Source organism: Rana temporaria, chromosome 2 (genome assembly GCF_905171775.1).
Source record: "Rana temporaria chromosome 2, aRanTem1.1, whole genome shotgun sequence".
NCBI lineage: Eukaryota > Metazoa > Chordata > Amphibia > Anura > Ranidae > Rana > Rana temporaria.
The window spans coordinates 407,957,520-407,979,898 of NC_053490.1; the positions used below are offsets into that span (position 1 = coordinate 407,957,520).

General features: G+C 40.0%; 1 protein-coding gene across 2 annotated transcripts in view; it reads right to left on the reverse strand.

Annotated features, from left to right (window-relative positions):
* LOC120927460 (steryl-sulfatase-like) overlaps positions 1-22,379 on the reverse strand; it is a 298,126-nt gene that overhangs the window by 97,345 nt on the left and 178,402 nt on the right. For both annotated transcript variants that reach the window (XM_040338156.1, XM_040338155.1), the window contains one exon: positions 10,199-10,335. In XM_040338156.1, the coding sequence (XP_040194090.1) occupies positions 10,199-10,335 (137 nt within the window). The remainder of the gene's footprint in view (positions 1-10,198; positions 10,336-22,379) is intronic.

The following is a 22,379-nucleotide window of genomic DNA, read 5'->3' on the forward strand; positions in this document are numbered from 1 at the left end:
TCTCTGTAATCGTGGCCGAAATCGGGACTGACAAGCGGGGGTGAAATCGTGCAAGTTCAGCTTCATTCCTGCAGAACAGTTTGAACCTGGCCTAAGAGATGACAAGAATCCGTCCCAAATGAGGGGAAATCTCACATTTGACATATGTCCCCAAAACAAGTGTCTCATTGACTGATTGAGAGGTGGAAACTGTTAGTAGAGAGATTTAACTTTCCTGTCTTTGTGACAACAGTAACTTGGACAGGAAGTAAGAGGGATTTAGTCAATGGGGACACAGACAGCAATGCCTGAAGTACTGGCAACTGGCAACGTTGTCAATAATAGGAATGGCCGCACTGGAGCATTCAGGTTCACATTGCTGGATGACCATCAGCCCAGGAAATCAATAAATCCAATCTTAACACAGGAAAAAAGGACTGCTTCAGACCAGTTCTGTTACAATTTAATGAGAACATTGGGCCTAAATCTGGTAGCAATAGGACTGCACAGCCATATTTATACCCCCTGCACAAATGCTATAATAGGAAATTGGTGGTAAGGCTATGAAAATAGATCTTGTTTGTACCTAGGTATCTGATTGCTAATCAATTTATGTGACTTCAGTTGGGCTTTTAATACCCCTTCTAGCTAAGAGTTTTTGCATACAGATTTTTTTTAAGTTTCTTTATACACAATGCACAATGACACTTTTGATCACTTTATTATTTCCTAATATATTAAATAAATTCTTAAATTTTTTTACCTTTCACTATTTATATTTTGATCCCCTGATAACAGTAAAACAAAGATTTCATAATATTTTTAGTCAATGTCATACCTAATCACCGTATCTTTAAGAAAAACATTTTACCTGCAACATAGGGGTGCTTTAATGGGGACCAGGTTTCACCATGGTTTGCTTATTTACAGTAAATGTGTGACAGACCTAGCTGCGATAGAGGCTTTTGGAGAGGACTGAATGCGAGCCTCTTGCCTTCCAATTATGGGCCAGGGCCTCAAAACAGGAAGGCGGACAGACCTGGAACCTTAAGGCCTCGTACACAAGATAGGTTAACCGGAGGACAACGGTCTGAAGGACCGTTTTCATCAGTCCAAACCGATCGTGTGTAGGCCCCATAGGTTATTTAACCTTAGATTAAAAAAAATGAGAACTTGCTTTAAAATTTAACCTATGGATTGGTAACCGATAGGTCCAAACTGATCATTAGTATGCAAAACCATCAGTTAAAAACCTGCGCATGCTCAGAATCAAGTTGACGCATGCTTGGAAGCATTGAACTTTGCTTTTTCAGCACGTCGTTGTGTTTTACCTCACCACGTTCTGACACGATAGTTTTTTTAACTGATGGTGTGTATGCACGGCGGACCATCAGTCAGCTTCATAGGTTAACCTAAGACAACGGTCCATCAGACCGTTGTCCTCTGGTTAACCTATCGTGTGTACAAGGCCTAAGACTACTTTTCCAACATCCTCGAGTTGACCCGTTCGGGGTCCCACTGTGGCTGTTGGACTGTTTCTCAGGGGGGAGTATTGTCATGGACCTTGGAATGCTGAAATGTTTGAATCTGTTACACAGTGGGGGGTCTTCTGCCCTGTCTTAAGGCTAACCCCCCTCCAGATGGCTCCATGGTCTGGAGGAAAAGCATTGTTCTGTGTTTGGCTGTTTGTGTACTTTGATTGCCCCCTGGGGCTTCTGTCTCATTACACATAGCAGTCCTCCTATTCAAGCTATCGGACCAATCCCTGCTGACCCTGTTTCAAGTCCTCATTTGAATGGCTAAGAGGACCTAATTGAGAACTACAATGTACTTTACAATTGACCAATAGGAAAGCGGTTGTTGGGGGCGGGGTCTTTAAACTGCTGTATAAAAGTGTATTGTGTGCATTCAATAAAATAGTTTCCTGTTTGAACTTACATACAGCCTGTCTGGTCAGAACGATGGATTTTGAACGGCACATAGCTGTAGTTCGAATCCTGGAGCCTTGGTTGACCGAACCATCAGACGTTACGATCTGCAATTTGATTCAATAGCAGCAGAGGAGTGTCGGGAGAGTGGAACCGAGCAAGCAAGGGTTACAAAATGCATTTTGGATTCTTCCTTATTAGAATAAAAATGCTTGCTTAGTGTAAATCGAATCCTGTATTTTATATCATACAGTTCATAGATGATTAGGATTAGATTTACACTGAACATCATTTGGGAATAAAAGCATAAACTGGTCATGTCCAAAGAAACCCTTTACTTGTGAAAAAGAGAGTGGATACACTGCGCTGCCAATTAAACGGTAATGGTAGCTGCTGACACGGCTTGTTCAAATAAGCAAAATAACAAAGGAATACATAAGTGTAGCGCTTAAAATGATATGGTGAATATCAAAATACCATATGGTGTGTAATGAAATAAAACACGTAAATCATTAATAAATGTGAAACACAAAACAAATTATATGTGAGTCCATAAAAGTGATGGGAACGGTGCCAACCTGACGAGAACGTCTATCGCACCTAATGTAATATCAAAGTGAAATGTGAAGTCCAATAAGATGATTGGATATATATAGCAAAAAATCGTTGTCATCAACAAATCCTTCAGGTGAATGGAAAAAAGTTTGTGACTTAATACCGTGACAGTCCCACCACCGATAAAAGTGCAGGCTTACCGGAACTGATTGACCACTGATGGCGTATGCCAAAAGAGATCGATCAAGGCTTTGTATGACAGATGTCAAGGCAATCTTTGGCAGGAAGCGTGAGCCCAGTAGGTTGCAGTATCTATGGATGGAGTAGGTCCCCAGGAACAAGCCGGAAGCTGTGTTGGTGCTGGACTTCCAAGGCCAATATACTCAGTATGATAATAATGCGTAAAGAAAAGAAAAAAGAGGGGGGGTGGCCACATAGCGTAACTCCGTATGATAAAAAATATGTATTTATTCACAGCTGACAAACTTACATTTGGCTGGAAGAAAAAGAGCTCTTGCATGTAAATAAGGCGACAGTGGAGTCCTCCTGACGCGTTTCGTGGTCAAAAGCACATCGTCCTTTACTTGTGGCTGTACAATTTGGTTGATTGCTTATTACCATTTTTTGGGGTTTGGGTTTTCATATCAGTAGCCCTTGCATCTTCGGAAATGAAATAATAGCATATATATATATATATATATATATATATATATATATATATATATATATATATACTATTGGATATTTTGTTTAGAACAGGGTTCTTCTTTAACTTTCAGTTTTTTGTTCTGCAAGCCTTGCTAAAACTTATCATTAAATAAGTGCATGGATCAGTACTATTTCTAGAGACTTCTTTTATCTTATAATATACACTTTTATTATCACGATTCAGTATTAGCATTTTTAAATTCATGAAATCCCCAGTGTTTCAGCTTTTGCTAATGCTATATGACATTTACAGCAACACCTACAGCATGCTTGGCATCAGCAGAGAAAGACAACTGATAAAAAAGGTATTTAGTTCTTGTAATACAGAGAAAAACTGGGTCATGCTGTGACTACCTCTCAAGGGAATCACACAGAGGAATGCAAACTAAATACTATTGATAAAAGAACAATACTTTTGTAAAATGCTGTTCTTAGCTAAACTAAAATTCTTCTTGCATATTATGTATCAGGTTTATTACCCATATTTTGATTAACAGATAACCGGTGGCAATCCTACAAATGTATTTCCTTTTTACAGTAAGTAAAATCAAAACCAAGTAAAACTAAACATGTATAAAATGTAAAGAAGAAAACGCATTTCAGTAAAATTACTATCAAGTATACGTAATTTCAGGTAGTAAGTCATATGATCTCATTGCCTGTATGTAGTAAGCTGAACCAGTACTGCAGTGAGTATAACAAATCAGCTTCTTGCATCTGACAGGAATTTCTAATCTAATTCTAATCAAAAAAATGATTACAGGTAAGCAAGATGACTCATTTCTTATGTAGAAATCACAGAAGCATAATATTTCCTGAGATAGCCTTAACCCCCTGCTCCAGGACAATTTTTTTAAAGGAAGATTAACTATAGTTGCAAACAAAGCCTCTGTAAACAGAAAATCAATATACAAGTAGTTTTCCACTTTACATAAATAAAAGTGGGGAATTCAACAAGCACCAGAACCATACAAGGAAGACTCTGATTGGCTGCTATGCACACACACAGTGCCTTCAGTTTCTTTAAAGCTAGTAACTGTAGCATATAATGTTCATACACTTTTACTCCTTTTGCAAATTATTCGGTAAATAACTGTTCCTATCAAAGCTCTTACAAAGCAGACCTTTCCATGCATAGCAATTACTCATCAGGCAACGCATAAAGCATTTCTGTTGTCAAAGTCTCAAATTATCTCATTTTTTTTATCTGCATCAACATGCCACTAAGCAATCCAATTTGGTGACATGTCAGTCAAGCAGACAAGGTTAGAGTTATTTCTTCTTCTCATGTTCACTCATTCTTTCCTGTATTATCACCTGTATCATCTCCTTTCACTTTTTGACAAGGTCAAATGTATGGTTTCATTTTTCCCATATCACAGTTCAATAACTTGGACTTGTCTAGCCGTTAACAAATGTGCTTTTAAAAATGCTCTCATAAGCCATGCTAGGGAAATCCTACGAAAGCTGATGGGTTATTTATATAAAAAAAAAAACACAGAATTTTTTAACAGGAATTAAAAAATATAAGATACGACAACATAAAAAATTATATTTTACTGGGAGTTTTAAAACAACTGATTTTTTTTTTTTTTTTGGGGGGGGGGGGGCACAAATTACCTATTAAAATACTAGCACATTATAAAATACTTAGCTTAGAAAGACCCATCCCCCCCCCCCCGCAGCAGTGCCCAGTCAACGCTGAGGGGGCTGACATATTTCCTCTGCATTTCTTTAGGGTTTGCCGGGTCCGGCACTGTGAGTGGCAGGAGCCGCAATTACATCACTCCCGAGAGCCCTCTGTCCAGGCAAAAAGCACTGAAGTTCCGGCACGATACGCCGGACTTTCAGATCGCATGCATGGCTGACGGCAGCAGCTGCATGCAGGGTCAATATCTCCTAAACCGTGTAAGTTTAGGAGATATTCGTTTTACCTACAGGTAAGCCTTATTTTAGGCTTACTTGTAGGTAAAAATCACCAAGCAGCGTAACAAGCCATTAAAGCTAAGCTCTGGTATAATAAAATATTGGCTAAATACGAGAAATATATGTAGCCACAGCCCAAAAGCAAAGATCAATCCCTGCTCCTTATTCTTGTCGAACAAGGAGATTAGTCTTTTATCTGCCCCAACCCCCCCTCCCAGTGTAGTTTCTCCAGGCAGCTCTTGTTCGGTGATGTCACTGCTAATTTTACAAGGCAATAACCTGGTTTGCCAAGACATGGATTTGTAGCTATCAATTCATATTTAACCACATGCTGACCAGCAGGCTGGCATTATACGGCGGCAGGTCGGCACAATCCTGTGAATCGTCGTAGCTGTAGGCCGGTCCCTTCAAGCGGGATAGCAGGTGTGCGAGCGCCCACTGTATCGCAGGAGTGCCAATGCTCATGACCGGTGGCCATGAGTGATCGCAGGCATGAGAGGCAGAACAGGGACGTATGTGTGTAAACACACACATCCCTGTTCTGTTCTGTGAGAAAAGACAGATCGTGAGTTCCTAATAGCTAGGAACCATGATCTGTCATTTCCTCTAGGTCAGTCCCATCCCCCTACAGCTAGAAACACACTAGGGAACACAATTAACCCCTTGATCGCCCCCTAGTGTTAACCCCTTCAATGCCAGTGACATTTTTACAGTAATCAGTGCATTTTTATAGCACTGATCGCAGTATAAATGCCAATGGTCCCAAAAATGTGTCACAAGTGTCCGATGTGTCCGCCATAATGTCGCAGGGCCGATAAAAATCGCAGATCACCGCCATTACTAGTACAAGGCCTTACTTGTAGGTAAAAAACACCAAGCAGCGTAACAAACCATTAAAGCTAAACTATGGTATAATAAAATATTGGCTAAATACAAGAAATATATGTAGCCACAGCCCAAGAGCAAAGATCAATCCCTGCTCCTCATTCTTATCGAACAAGGAGATTAGTCTTTTATCTGCCCCAACCTCCCCACCAGTGTAGTTTCTCCAGGCAGCTCTCGTTCGGTGATGTCACTGCTAATTTTACAAGGCAATAACCTGGTTTGCCAAGACATGGATTTGTGGCTATCAATTCATATTTAACCACATGCCGACCAGCAGGCCGGCATTATACCGCGGCAGGTCGGCACAATCCTGTGAACCGTCGTAGCTGTAGGCCGGTCCCTTCAAGCGGGATAGCAGGTGTGCGCGCGCCCACTGTATCGCAGGAGTGCCAATGCTCATAAACGGTGGCCATGAGTGATCGCAGGCATGAGAGGCAGAACAGGGACATATGTGTGTAAACACACACATCCCTGTTCTGTTCTGTGAGAAAAGACAGATCGTGAGTTCCTAATAGCTAGGAACCATGATCTGTCATTTCCTCTAGGTCAGTCCCATCCCCCTACAGCTAGAAACACACTAGGGAACACAATTAACCCATTGATCGCCCTCTAGAGTTAACCCCTTCAATGCCAGTGACATTTTTACAGTAATCAGTGCATTTTTATAGCACTGATCGCAGTATAAATGCCAATGGTCCCAAAAATGTGTCACAAAGGTCCGATGTGTCCGCCATAATGTCGCAGGGCTGATAAAAATCGCAGATCGCCGCCATTACTAGTAAAAAAAATTATAATAATAAAAATGCTATAAATCTATCCCCTGTTTTGTAGACGCTATAACTTTTTTGCAAACCAATCAATATACACTTTATGCAATTTTTATTACCAAAAATATGTAGAAGAATAGATATCAGCCTTATTTTTTTAAATGGGGATATTTATTATAGCAAAATTTTTTTTTTAAAAAATTGGCACTCTTTTTTTTGTTCTATATAGCGCAAAAAAATAAAAAAATCTCAGAAATGATTAAATACCACCAAAAGAAAGCTCGATTTGTGGGAAAAAAATGTCAATTTTGTTTGGGTACATCGTCATATGACCCCGCAATTGTCAGTTAAAGCGACGCAGTGCTGAATCACAAAAAATGGCCGGTTTATTGGGTAGCCAAGTCTTACAGGGCTGAAATGGTTAATACATTTTTTTTGTGACAAGATTAAGCTTTAGAACTAACCTCTATGCAGATGTAAATGCCACAAATCAATGCAACTTTTCATTCCTTAAGCCTCTTGCACATGATACTTGTTCAGACTTTTTTGTATGTATTTGTGCATATTTATGCGCATTTTTGCATATATGCGTTTGCGTATTTTCGGGTGCATTTACGCATTTTCACAAATTGTTATTCTCGTGTTCTCGTTCTGCACAATATGTAAATGGGCATTTAAGCCCTGTACACACGATCGGTTTGTCTGATGAAAATGGACCAATGGACTGTTTTCATCGAACAAACTGATCGTGTGTGGGCCCCATCGGTTTGTTTTCCATTGGTGAAAAAAAATAGAACATGTTTTAAAAATTTCCTATGGTAAAAAAAAGATCGAAAAAAAACTATCGTCTGTGTGGAAGTCCATTGGTCAAAAATCCATGCATTCTCAGAATCAAGTCGACACATGTTCGGAAGCATTGAACTTCATTTTTCTCAGCACGTCGTAGTGTTTTACGTCACCGCGTTTTGGCACGGGCAGATTTTTGACTGATGGTGTGTAGGCAAGACTGATGAAAGTCAGCTTCATCAGATATCCGATGAAAAAATCCATCGGATTATATTCCGTCAGATATCCGATCGTGTGTACAGGGCTTTACATGCATTTGTGTGCATGAGGTGTAAATTACTGACCAAATTTCTGCCCCTGGGAAGATTTTACTTCCTGTGTTGGAGACACAACATGGAATATCAAAGTGCATTGAAACTACATATTAAAGATTATGGGGCTGTTTTTTGGCAATGTTTACACAAGCATTAGCAATTTAACCCTTTCATGACTAAGCCTATTTCTAACATTTGGTGGTTACAAGTTAAAATCTGTATTTTTTGCTAGAAAATTACTTAGAACCCCCAAACATTATATATATTTTTTAGCAGAGAATCTAGAGAATAAAATGGCAATTTTTGTAATATTTTATGTCACACAGTATTTGTGCAGTGGTGTTTTAAACGCAACTTTTTGGGAAAAATTTACTTTCATGAATTATAAAAAAATGAAAAGGTAAAGTTAGCCCAATTTTTTTGTATAATGTAAAAGATGATGTTACGCCGAGTAAATAGATACCAAACATGACATGCTTTATAATTGCAGGCACTCGTGGAATGGCGACAAACTACGGTACCTAAAAATCTCCATAGGCGATGCTTTAAACTTTTCTTATGGTTACCAGGTTAGAGTTACAGAGAAGGTATAGTGCTAGAATTATTGCTCTCGCTCTGATGATCGTTGTGATACCTCACATGTGTGATTTGAACACTGTTTTCATATGCAGGCAGAACTTCCATATGCGTTTTCTTTATTGCGTGAGCTTGCGGGGAGGGGTGCCCTTTTCTTATTTATTTTATTTATTTTTATAATATTAAATAGTTATTTTTTTACATTTTGATCACTTTTATTGCTGTCACAAGGAATGTAAACATCCCTTGTGACAGTAATAGGTGGTGACAGGTACTCTTTATGAAGGGATCGGGGGTCAAAAAGACCCCCGATCCCTCCTTTGCACTTCAAAGTATTCAGATTGACGAAAACGGCAATTCTGAATACTGTTTACTTTTTTAAATCCGGTGCCATTGGCAGCCGAGTAACCCGGATGTGATGTCATGACGTCGCTTCCGTGTTTACATTGCGGAGACTGAAACAAAGCCGTTTAAGGCTTAGTTTCAGTCCCACCAGGTGGGACGGGAGGCCTGGTCAGAGCGGCGAGAGGTGGTGGGTCCCCCTTCCGCTCCTCCGGCATAACAACCAAGCAGCTTTTAGCCGCATCGGTTGTTATGCCTGGATAGCCAATCGCGGCTATAAACAATGGTACCGGGATGATGCCTGCAGCTGCGGGCATCATCCCGGTATAACCCCCGAAAGTCGAGGATGCATATATGCGTACGCTCGGCGGGAAAGGGTTAACAACTATCTGGATTAGGATTCACCTAATTGTCAATCAAAATCATATAATAGGATTTCCTTTCCAATGCTTAGTTAACCACTTGCCGACCTTGCCTCGTGAATGTGCTCGGGGGTCCTGGAAACTTGATGTTCCCAGGCGGTCTGCGATTGTGGTCGGCAAAAGCAGAACAGGGGGATGTCTTTGTAAACAAGGCATTCCCCTATTCTGCCTAGTGACATGTCACTGATGGCCGTTCCCCCGTGGTTGGGAACGGTCATCAGTGACATGTCACTTGTAGCCCCTAACAGTAAGAATAACTCCCCAGTACTGACTTAACCCCTTCAGCGCCAACTAGTGGTTAACACCTTCACTGCCAAGGTCATTTTTTTACAGTAAACAGTGCATTTTTATAGCACTGATCGCTGTAAAAATGATAATGGTCCCAAAAATGTGTCAAAAGTGTCCGATGTGTCCGCCATAAAGTTGCAGTTACAATAAAAATCTCAGATCGCCGCCACTACTAGTAAAAAAAAAATATTAATAAAAATGCCATATGTAGAAGAATACGTATCGGCCTAAACTGAGGCAAAAAAAAAATATTTTATATATTTTTGGGGGATATTTATTATAGCAAAAAGTAAAAAATATTGTATTTTTTTCAAAATTGTTTATAGTGCAAAAAATAAAACCTGCAGAGGTGATCAAATACCACCAAAAGAAAGTTCTATTTGTGGGAAAAAAATTTGTTTGGAAGCCACGTCGCACAACCACGCTATTGTCAGTTAAAGCGACGCAGTGCCGAATCGCAAAAAGTGGCCTGGTCTTTGGCCAGCAAAACGGTCTGGGGCAGAAGCGGTAATCATCCTCCTTTTATATACAGTGCAAATTAATTAATAGGTCCAGAAAATACCTGGAGCACAATTCATAAAAGCAATTTTTTTTTTTTCACATTCCCCATTGTGTACAGCTTCTTTATTAGCTGTCTGAAAAATCTAAATTATTTGCATGCATTTTTGTTAACATATAAAAACAAAAAACAAAATTGTAAGTGAAAAGAAAAAGTACTGTACCTACGCTCCAATCAACCTCTTCAACAGCATCCCCATAAATACCATGTCTACTTTTGCTTCTAAAATCTTGAGAGGCAAAAAGCGCAGTGTGGACTTGAAGATAGGACATATGCAGAAGGAAAGGTTTAAACTTGTTCCTGTAGATTAATAAAACATAGCATACTTGTCATATTTTAATTTAAATATACTATAGAATGTTTGGTCTGTGTTGTAAAAATGTAAGGAACAAAACATACTTTAAGAACATAAAGGTACACAAGCACTAGTCTGATTAAAGTAGAATTTACTACAGAAAGGTAAAATTAAAGGCAATTTTTTTTTTTCAGAAAAAATGTTGCTGGCGCAAATGAAAATATACTATAATAGTGGGTGTGCTGCAATCAAAAAAGAAGGATCAAGACACCCGATGGTGCCTGGTCCTTTAGGAAAATATATGTGGTATGTGAATTGCGCTTCCCTTTTGATTCAAGCGCAATTCACATCACATATATATTTATTTGGTGGATTATTTAAATTGAGGTGATATGTATTGAGGATCAATAATTAAATCATTGCCTAGAAGTAGGGAGTGATAGATGAATCAAAAGAGTAGCGCAATTCACATACCACATATACATTTTTTTTTTTCATTTTGGATAAGGTAAAACTCCAGACAGTTCAATTTTTGATGATCATTCTATTATATAGCCCTGTACACACGGACAAGAATCTCTTGCCACCCGAGTGTACACACATACCTTTCAAAATAACCACGGTTCTCTTGAAAGGCAAGAACGCAGTGACGTCATCGCGCATGACAAGCATGTGCTCGTCACATTCGACATGCCGTCGCCGCCATCTTGCTTCACTCTACCTATGCCGTGGAAGCTACCGAGCATGCGTCAAAGTCATTTCGAGCATGCGCGGGTTTCCATGGCAACAGGAAAGTATACACACTCTCAGGTTTCTCGTTTTTCTTTAACGATAAGAAAATCTCTGGGGGAAATATAAAAGACAGAAAAGAGAGTGATGGTTGGCTACGCCCCCACTCGGACACAGTTTGTTCCCAATAGGGGTGTTAGGCTGTTTTTGAGGGTCAGCCAACATCATCATCAACTTGTTACAGAGTTACCCATACAGTCTATTCTTTTCACTTGTTTTTACATGTTCTTTAATGTGCGCATTGGCTATGTTTAGCTAGGCACCATTGTCTTTTCTTTATATTTTCAGAAAATGCATTATGTCCTATCTGACTATTTGTAAATCTTTTCCCTCTGAGAAATCTCAATAAAAACATAAAAAAAAAACTCCAGACAGGTTTTGGTTGCCAGTAAGAAAAGGAGACACGAGGTCTATAAGGTAGTCACAGTGGATCACTCGGTTGCAAATTTAAAGAAATCAGAACTTTGTGACAGTTAGATAGATTCAGTAAGAGTTAGGCCGGCTTATCAGTAGATAAGCCGACCTAACTCAGAATCTACGCCGACTTGTGTTTAAGCGTATGCTCAAACAGAGATACGATTAAACATATCTAAGATACGACGGCTTGCACGTCCTATCTTAGATTGCAATATTTCGGATGGCCGCTAGGTGGCGCTTCCATTGGGGTCGGCGTAGAATATGTAAATGAGTAGATACGCCGATTCACGAACATACACCCGGCCGACGCAGTACTTTTACGCCGTTTACGTAAGAGATAGGCCGCGTAAAGTTAGAGCTGGGCCCTAGTTGGAATAGTAATGTCAAGTATGGCCGCCGTTCCCGCGTCGAAATTCAAATTTTTTACGTCGTTTGCGTAAGTCGTCCATGAATCGGGATTTACATCGTTGACGTCCACATCGAAATCAATAGGCCCGTGCGGCGTACTTAGCCGCAATGCACACTGGGAAGTGTAGGCGCCCGGCGCATGCGCAGTTTACAAAAAACGTAAAAAACATAAGGTCATGCCCCATTAACATACAACACGCCCCCCTCAAACACATTTGAATTAGGCGCCCTTACGCCCGCCGATTTAGGCTACGCCGCCGTAACCTAGCAGGTAAGTACATTGTGAATCATGTACTTGCCTCGCTAACTTACGGCGGCGTAGCTTAAATGCCTTAAGCTACGCCGCTGCAAAGTTGCGGCCATGTACTTGAATCTAGCTATATGTGACTACCTTGTCTCCATTTCTTAAATGTATGCTTGAGTCACATGGACCGCACCAGATACTGATTTAGTAACAATTTACTAATCAGGTGTTGTGGTTGACACAGCTGAGACAAAAACTCTGTACTGCTTAATTCTCTAAATACAATGTGAGGATCTGGGGGATTTTTATCCTTTTTGTTATTTATATAGCTCTTGATTGCCATCTGTGTTCCATTTGGTAGATGTTTCTTCACTTCCTGTCATAAAGCAAAAACAGGAAGTGAGAGGAAATCCATCCAAAGTGAGGGAATCATTGGTTGTCCTAGAACTAGGGTTCCCAATAAAAGATGCCCCCTCTGGTACTGTTCTGGGGACAACCCAACATTTGAGAATTTCTTTTACTTTCACTTTTTGATGACAGCAGTTACACATGGCAAACAGAGATTGTGAATCTCCTTAAAAGGGGCCCAGACAGAAATAAAAACCTGACGAATGTTCTGTAGCGCTACCCCCGAAGGAGCTGCTGATTTGTTGTTGGGATCGGCGTATTAAGTTACCTTAGTGCTGTCTAGGGGTGCAGTTGGAGAACAGAGTATTGAGCGAATATCCAGACAAGGAATAGAGGTTTTCCAATGATTTATTTCCAGGCCAACATGGCCAACATTAACATCAAATAGGAAGAAAAGGTTGATGAAGAAAGAGGGAGAACTTTGCAGTATCAGGCCTGGATAAGAACCGAGCAATTCTGCTCTCAGTAGTACCAAATTACAGTTCGTCGCCACTCTAGCCAGAGTGGGTGAAGTGCCCCCGGACAGACTCCTGTCACAAGCCTGGCAGTCGAAGTGTCACTTTAGATTGCTGGGAGGAACAGATCTCTCTCACAGACCTGGCTCTAGGCCTCTGCCACAGGCCAATTACTTGAATGAGCTAAATGGATGAATTGAGCGAATCCTCCCAGTAGGTTTTAGAATAGGTCACCGGATGACAGCAAAGCGTACCTGTCAGCATTCCAGTCACCAGATCCCCGATTGGTTCGTTCAAGCCCTGTTGGACAACCTGCCTCCAGGTTCTCCTCAAGCCGACCCCCCAATCGAACGGCATCCAGCCTGGGATCCTCTCAATAGAACTGGGGACCCAGTAAGTCACTGGGGCCCCTCTGGCAAAAAAGAGCTCCGCGTAGCAATTGACTCCGGCCTGGAAGGCCATCGCCGGGGTCCGTTGGATGCGCGCACCCTAAAGGTGGATGCCGCACCTGGAACCTGGAACCCGCGGGAAGAACTAATAAAGATGGCGTCTGCCACAGATATACTCTCCCCCAGCATGGCCCGCAAGGGAAAACTCCTCTAATTGGCTGCTGGGGAAAATTGCACTGCCAGAACCCCTCTAGCGCCACCTGTCGCCCAGGGGTGGAAACAACACCCCTGGAGCGCAGGCTGACCTACAGGACATTTCTGGAATGACAGCAGCCCAAATTTGACAAATTGTGAATGGGAGCAAGAATAACTCTCCCATTCCCCACTAACTTTAGCGTAGTGCCCATACTGGAAGTAAGGGGGCGCTACAGTTCTAATCCATCTCAGTGCTATCCAAAAAAGTAATACTTTAACTGATGAACATTCAACGTTCATCACTGATAATCAAGATAACCTGGATACTTTTTAAATGTTATGGATAAAGATTAATGTTATGAGTATAGATTTATTTTGTATAAATAATGTTTGTAGATTTGTATACAATTTTCTTGATTATTGATTTTAAGGTAAAAAACGATATTTTTTTATTTTATTTTTTTAAATATGGTGGATATTAATTGTTTTCTTGCAACCTTTTAAACAATATTTAATTCACCCAAGAGGTGGAGCTTGATGTTGACTAGTTGGAAAGGAGATAATTACTACTGTGATGTCTCTTTAGCCAACCCATAGTGATGGTAATCCTTTGTCAAAAAGGCTAAAAATAATATATATTTTGGAAACATTAAAGTAAACTAAAGCTTTGATCTCAAAACATCACATAACTAGCTTGCTAACTTTGTTTAGCGAAGTACCATAAATGTTTAAAGGCTTTGTCAACTAGACATTTATAGTACAATGCCCTATACAATGTAATACACTATGATTATAAAGGATAAGAATAAATGGAAAGGAATCCACAAATCACTAGAGGTCTTTGCTGGAAAAACAAAACACTTGCAAATATGAACACTTTCCTGGTAACCAAGAGGCCCCCAGGCAAATAGTAAGAGTTCCCCATTGAAGGGGACCCTAAATGACCGTGAACCAATACATATTTTACTGTGATTAAGTAAAAGCAGAAATATTGGCATATGGACAACATCCTTTTTGTTACCTTTAACCTACCTCTAACAACAACTGTAAATACTTACAAGCTATAAACAAACACAATTGTAAAATCCTGTAACATTGTTCCTAAAGCCCCATCTATCGGCTTAGGTGTGAAAACCTGTTATTCTCCAGAGGCTTTACAGTTATGCCCTGTACACACTGATAAAAATGGACCGATGGACCGTTTTCATTGGACGAACCGATCGTGTGGGCCCCATCAGTTTTTTTTCCCAAAAAATAGAACCTGTTTTAAAATTTTCGTATGGTTAAAAAAACGATAGAAAAAAAGGATCGTCTGTGGGGAAATCCATCGGTCAAAAATCCACTCATGCTCAGAATCAAGTCGACGCATGCTCGGAAGCATTGAACTTCATTTTTCTCTGCACGTCGTTGTGTTTTACGTCACCGCGTTGAACACAATCGGATTTTTAACCGATGGTGTGTAGGCAAGACTGATGAAAGTCAGCTTCATCGGATATCTGATGAAAAAATCCATTGGTTCGTTTTCATCAGACGAACCGATCGAGTGTACAGGGCATCAGTGTTCTTGCATTGTTCTTGAAAGCAGTCACATTCCAATATACAATATATACCAATGATGCATAATTGGATTGATTTACTAAAACTTGAGAGTGTAAAATCTGGTGCAGCTCTGCATAGAAACCAATCTGCTTCCAATGTTTTTTTTTAGGGCTGATTAACATTTTCGTGTTCGATTAATCAATTTTTTTTAATCGACTAATTTCGATTAATTATAACGCACATACATACGGATGCTGCCGCCGCCATCTTTGATAAAGAAATCAGGAAGTGAAGCCTTGCAGCTTCACTTCCTGGTTCCCTACTGTGCATACACGAGTCCTGCAGCACAATCCGAATGGTCCCTGGTGTCTTCTGGGACCTGTGTGTCTCCTAGAAGACAGTGAGGGGTGGGAAGTAGCGTAGATACCCGCAGATTCTGCGGCTATCTATGCCTGGAAGTTGGTGCAAATACCTGTCTTAGACAGGTATCTGCTCCCCCCTCCCCCCGCAAAGGGGGCAAATGTGATACCGGAAGGGGGGGGTTCCCGAAAAGCAGAAGTTCAGTTTTTGTGTGGACCTCCGCTTTAAAGTGTCTCTAAACACAGGACCCTCCATTCACTATATCTGGTATCCTACAGTACACGGAACATGAAAATGAAATCGGTTGTTAAGGTCACGTGGCCACCCGCTCCTTAACAACCGGCTATTCACAGTTTGTTATGGAGAAAAAATGCAAAAACGCATCAACAAAGCAACACCTGCATTTTTGATGAAGGTTCATTAAAGTCTATTACACGCAAAATGCAATCTGCAAATCCTGTCCCTTTCCAAAAATGCATCGGCTGAAAAAACGCATAGATGTGAACGTGTGCCATAGGAAACCATGTTAAATGGACTGCAGTTCTGTGGTGCATTTCTGCAAACTGCAAAACACACTAAAAATGCATTGGTGTGAACCTAGTGTTAAACATTATGATTGAACTCTAGAAAAACAACTGAAAAGACAAACAAAATGTATTGATGGCAGCTGTTTTGCTTGCAAAAAGATTTGTATATCTTTTCATCCAGTCCTTAGATTTACACGACTCTGCACCAAAGCAAATTATGTCTAGCAGGAGAGGGGGCCTAAAATTTCTCTGCTGCAGTTTCACATTCATCTACAGTAAAGGTCCCCTCACCACTCCCATCCTTTGAATGGACAGTGCATTGAGAAGCAGCACCCTGATGATTGATCGTTCACTCTGCTATCTTCTCCTATGACCATGCTTTTTGTACTGAAGCAAACCAGATGTGCTCTCTGTGTTGTTTGTCCCTGTCTGACCTCTGGGGGTGCAAGAAGCTGATGCCAATTCAAGTTCAATTACACCAGAGATGCATTAATTTGAACCATTTATATTAGCTTGTTCAGCTCTTACTTGTTGTAATCTTATTTGTGTTGTCACAGCATAAGGCACAATGCTACATAAAACATACAAATATGCTTTTTCAGTAACATGTACACTGGCAGTCATATTTACTTTGCTCTCGAACTACCACATCTAACATTATTACCACATTACTATTGTAACATTGTCTATGGCCACAATTTTTTTTTAACAAAACAGACCTTATAACACAACCTTACAGTGAACCTTCCAAAATCAGCCACTGGGCCAATCTATATATTTACAGTACTGAAATCTCTTACTTCTTTGTCTCATGCTTGACCTTTTATGGTGAGTTAGATTTCTGATTGATTGTCATAAATAACATTCTGTATACATGCCCGCTCATGCTGCAGGCTGTTGTGTAGACTCTGTCGAGAATATGGAAATTAGTTGCACTGCCTTTTCCCTTGTAGGAATAATCACTGTGAATTGCATTAGGCGGTGGCGAAGAAATGCGTATTTACATCTATATAGAGCGCTATAGGACTATTGATTTGATATTTTGCAAGGACTAGATATACAAAAAAATTATATAGTTATAAATGTCTAAATGATTAACATTTTTAAGTTAAACAAATATCACCACAAATATTTCTGAATCATTTATTCAATTAGTAATTATCAATGTGTACCAAAATAAATAGATCTGTGGAAATTGGCTGCAAAATCACGGCTTTTGCAGCCAATTAAGTAAAAAAAAAATGCTGTACTTCTTACAGTGAATGCAAGGAATAATAAATCCTGTTGAGAAGTTTAAAAAAAGATATCATTCTATGGTATTACAAAACTACCACTGATGAAGAATTATCATACTTTCATGTGTACTTTAGCTCTCCTTGGATAAAGATGCTGGATTTTAAGGGCACTCCTATCCTATATGCTGATTATCTACCCCAAAGCTCTCACCAACCCACCATTGATATCTGAATGATAGACATCCACTCCATGAGCCCTGGTTCACATTGATGCAAAATTGAAATCGTGCAGGTTCAGCTGAACTCGCACAATTTCATTCCTGCATGCCAGTCCAACAATTTCAGAGACATCTGTGCATATTCCTGAACAGATGTCTATTGAAATCACACCTAAAATCACACCTGAAATCGCCAAAAGGAGTACAGAAACTACTTTTAGGAATCTGTGCAACGTTGCACAGATTCAGACAGTTCCATTGCGGGCAATAGCCGCCGATTTGGCATGTGATTTGACATAAAGCAAACGTAAAACTGCATGACAAATCACATCAATCGCAGGGCTTAATTTTACTTTTTAAAATTTTATTAGCTGAAACACCTAGGCGATAGAACGTTATGGATACAGAATATTCAAAAACACCAGCAAAAACAGTCCAATGTAGACTCTGTAGGCCAGATGGACAACTACTTTTAAGTAGCTTCATCCTCTTTCACAATCTAGTAGTGGAACTTTAGGTCAAAACCAGCAATCCACAGTTGTGGACCTTTAAAGTCAAGACCTTCAATCCGTAGTAGTGAAACTTTAGGCTGACAATCTGACTAAACAGAAATATTCTTCAGATTCAGCTTCTTTCGACGGGCTAAAGGCCTCAGATGCAGGGATACTCAGTACATAGTTCATTTAGATTAGAAAATGTGGCATTCCCAGGTACAAAACCATGAAGTCTTCATTCCATTACACAGTAACGTTACTGTTTCTGAAACAAGGCCTTCTAAAAAATTTCTGAAACAAGGCCTTTTAAAAAATTTCGGAAACAAGGCCTTCTGAAAATTTTGGGAAACAAGGCCTTCTGAAATTTTTTTGAAACAAGGCCTTCTGAAATTTTTTGGAAACAAGGCCTTCTGAAATTTTTTGGAAACAAGGCCTTCTGAAATTTTTTGGAAACAAGGCCTGAAATTTATCGGAAACAAGACCTTCTAGCTATTTAAATGTCTGATGATGACTGATACAGCAAATATGTATATTAAGTTCACAGCAATTACAAATTGCTGTGCTTACTTTTGCGAACAATGGGTGTGGCTATAAATAGCATATTATTTAACACTTCAAAACATTATAAATTGTATCTGGATGCATTAATAAACTCAGTCAGCTAACTAACACAATATCACCTGATTAAACACATTGTCATGATCAGTTACTGTATTCATAATGATTTTACAATTTAATAAGTTATTAAACCTAATGGTGCTGTCAACCTTTATAACCTTTAAAGGAATATACCGAAAAACAGCTAGATTTATTAATGAGCATACTGTTATAAGAAACAAACCCTTATATTGATTTGAGTAACTCAATGTATAAACTTATTACAAAAGCAAATTTTTGTAATTCATAAATAAATATTGCAATTTAAAATAATTGCAATCCATAACAGCATAACCAAAATGAATAAACACTATTGTTGAAAAGGGGATTCTGCGCAAAACTTCACGCACTTGCTCTTTATGTACCTATGTGTATTTATTTTTGCACAGTTTATTACTTATCACCGTCCCTCATTTCTGATAGCGTGAAGTTTTGTGCAGAATCCCCTTTTCAACAATAATTCACTTGTGTATTGTAAACACTATTAGGTTTTGCTGCATTTCATTATTTTGTTTGGTTATCATTATTAGTAGTTCATAATAGAGCAAAGGAACCTTTTTTCATTTAATAAACACTATTACCAAAAAATTATTCACCACATTTTTACATTAATTTAATAGATGCTAGGGTTCCAGAAGTTGCAGGATTTTAGTGATTTGTGTATGACACATAACGGTGTTCTTGGTAAACAAACCCCAGCTAATTCACATAGTGTTAACCACTACATGACTCCAATGATGTAGGTAAGAAAGCATATAGCAGAGGTCCCAAAACTATTCAGCCTGTTGACCTCTCTTCATGAAGTTTCACATTGTTCATAGAGCCCAAAACATGTATTTTATGAAAACAAAATTTAAAGAATTTAGAAGTATATTTGGTATCAGCAGATGCCATTATAGTTGTTAAAATGCTGAATGTTTAGTAAATGCATAGAAATCAGTTCTTTGACACCACTTTTCTTACTATTATTGTACTCACTGGCTCTCTAACAGAGTTTGAGACAGGTTTAAGATGAGGGCATTTAGTAATTGTCTAACAAAGTTTAAGGTATGGCAGTAAGGAGTGAACACATACAACATGTTTTCTGAAAGGGGGATCATGGTGGGTCACACCAACACAATTACAAAACATGTTGTTAAATGAGTCCAGTAAAAACACACAGCTGATAAAAACAAAGTTTGCTGGCAGATGGCCATCCATGAACCCTGGGTAATTCTGTCTCGCTACTAGCCATCCCAACTTCATGACTAGGGACTGGTGGGAGTTCTACAAAAATCTCAAAAGATTATTTCACACCAACTGAGCCTCCGTCATTTGGACTTCCAATCAGGCAACTCTTTCAGTTTACAGAAAAAGTTTTCAAATTACTGACTGGCAAAAATTCAATTTGCAAGTAGATATCCAGCACTCAACTTCCTCCCCTACCCAACACATCAGGTTCAACACCACACGGTTCAACACCACACGCAATACTCTCCTCCTTCTGCCCAGTTACCACCGATGAAGTTGATAAACTCCTCTCCATGGCCCTCCTCACTACCTGTCCCCTGGACCCTGTCCCTTCACAATTACTGCGACCACCTTCCCGCTCTATCCTAAACTCCCTAACCCACATCTTCAACCTCTCCCTCTCCTCCAGCACCTTTCCTTCCCCACTCAAACATGCAATGGTTACCCCCATACTTTTAAAAACCCTCAGTAGACCCCACCTGTTTGAATAACTTAAGACCCATCTCCCTGCTCCCATTTGCCTCCAAGCTCATCGAACGCATTGTCCATCACTGAATGAGTCACTACCTCACAGAACAAACCTCCTCGACCCCCTACAGTTCGGCTTCCACCTACAAAATTCTACTGAAACTGCCCTATTAAAACCCACCAATGAACTACTAACTGCTAAAATCAATGGCCATTACTACATACTCATACCTCTTAGACCTCTCTGCTGCCTTTGACACAGTTGACCACCTGCTCCTTCTCAGCAAACAACACTCCCTTGGCCTCCATGATTCTGCTTTATCCTGATTCTCCTCCTACCTATTAGTGCACTTTCAGTGTCACTTACAACTACATCTCCTCCGCTCCTCTTCCTCTTTCTATTGGGGTACCCCAAGGCTCCGTCCTTGGGCCCCTCCTATTCTCACTCTATACCTTTTCCCTGGGCCAGTTGATAACCTCCCATGGCTTCCCAGATCTATCTCTCCACTTCTCAACTCACCCCCTCGATCTCCTCATGGATCTCAAACGTACTGAATGAAATATCGGTATGGATGTCACACCACTTCCTCAATCTCAATCTTTCGAAAACTGAGCTTGTTATATATTTCCTCCTTCCCGGGCCCCCCCCCCCATGACTTTTTTTTCACCAGATTTACTACACTTGCCAGGGGAAAACACTGCGAGGCAGTGCCGAGGGAGAATAAGCCCAGAAAACACATGGCCGGGATTCCCAGCCAAAGCTCTCCCCGCAGTTTTCCTGACGGAATTCCCAGCAGACTTTATACCGCCGGGAATCCTGGGGGTGTGAACAGGGCTTAAGAACTATGAAAATGTGGAAAAGACTCTCACCAGAGGTGGTTCTGACCCGATTTTAAAAGAAAAGGCAGTAACTCTTTCCTAAATGTATATAGTATAACTGGGTACTAACATTTATAGGTAAAGTTGATCCAGGGAATATCCAAATTTTTCCCCTGCTGTAGTAAATTGGATCATGCTTTGCTGGTGTTTTAGCCTCCCTCTGGATCAACTGTGGGTATAGGATTGTGTATATGGGATTGCGTGTTTTTTTTTTTGGTTTGTTATTTTATTGGTTGAACTAGATGGACTTTTTTCAACATGAGTAACAATGAAACTATGTAACTCAACTTCTTTTTTACTCCAAATTCATAAAGTTCATTCTTGAATGCATTACAGTCCTCCAGTCCCTTTATTAGCTTTGTTGCCCTTCTCTGGACTATCTCCATTTTCAGCTCATCCTTCCTGAAGACCGGTGCCCAGAACTGGACGCATACTCCAGGTGCAGCTGAACCAAAGTCTTGTAGAGTGGGAGAATGATCATTTTATCTCTAGAGTTAATACCCTTTCTGATGCATGCCAATATTCTGTTGGGCTTTGCTTGCAGCAACCTGGCATGGCATTTTTTGCCACTCATATGCATTATTTTACATTGTTTTACATTAAACCTCATTTGTCATGTAGTTGCCCACTCCATTAATTGTTCAGATCTTCTTGCAAGGTTTCCACATCCAGTGGAGAAGTTATTGCCCTGCTTAGCTTAGTATCGTCCGCAAATATGGAGATTGAGCTGTTTATCCCATCCCCCAGGTTGTTTATGAATAAATTAAATAGGATTGGTCCCAGTACAAAACACTTTAAGTCTATTCTGAATTCTATCCTCTGTTAGCCATGAGGGTGCTTCCTGTGATGTGTCATGAGGATAAACCTTGCAGTTTTGGTTACTGAAGCCCTCGTTTCCCTCCTGAAGACTGAGGAGAAGAATAAATGCAATACCTTTGCCATCTCTCCATCCTTTGTAACCAGATTCCCGTCATCATTATTTTTGGGGCCAACATGATCTGACCTCCCCCTTGTACTATTTATATACTTAAAGCATTTCTTGGAATTTTTTACTCTCCTGTGCTATGTGCCTTTCGTGTTCTATCTTAGCCACCCTGATTGCACCCTTAGATTTCTTTTTGCATACTTTGCAAAGTT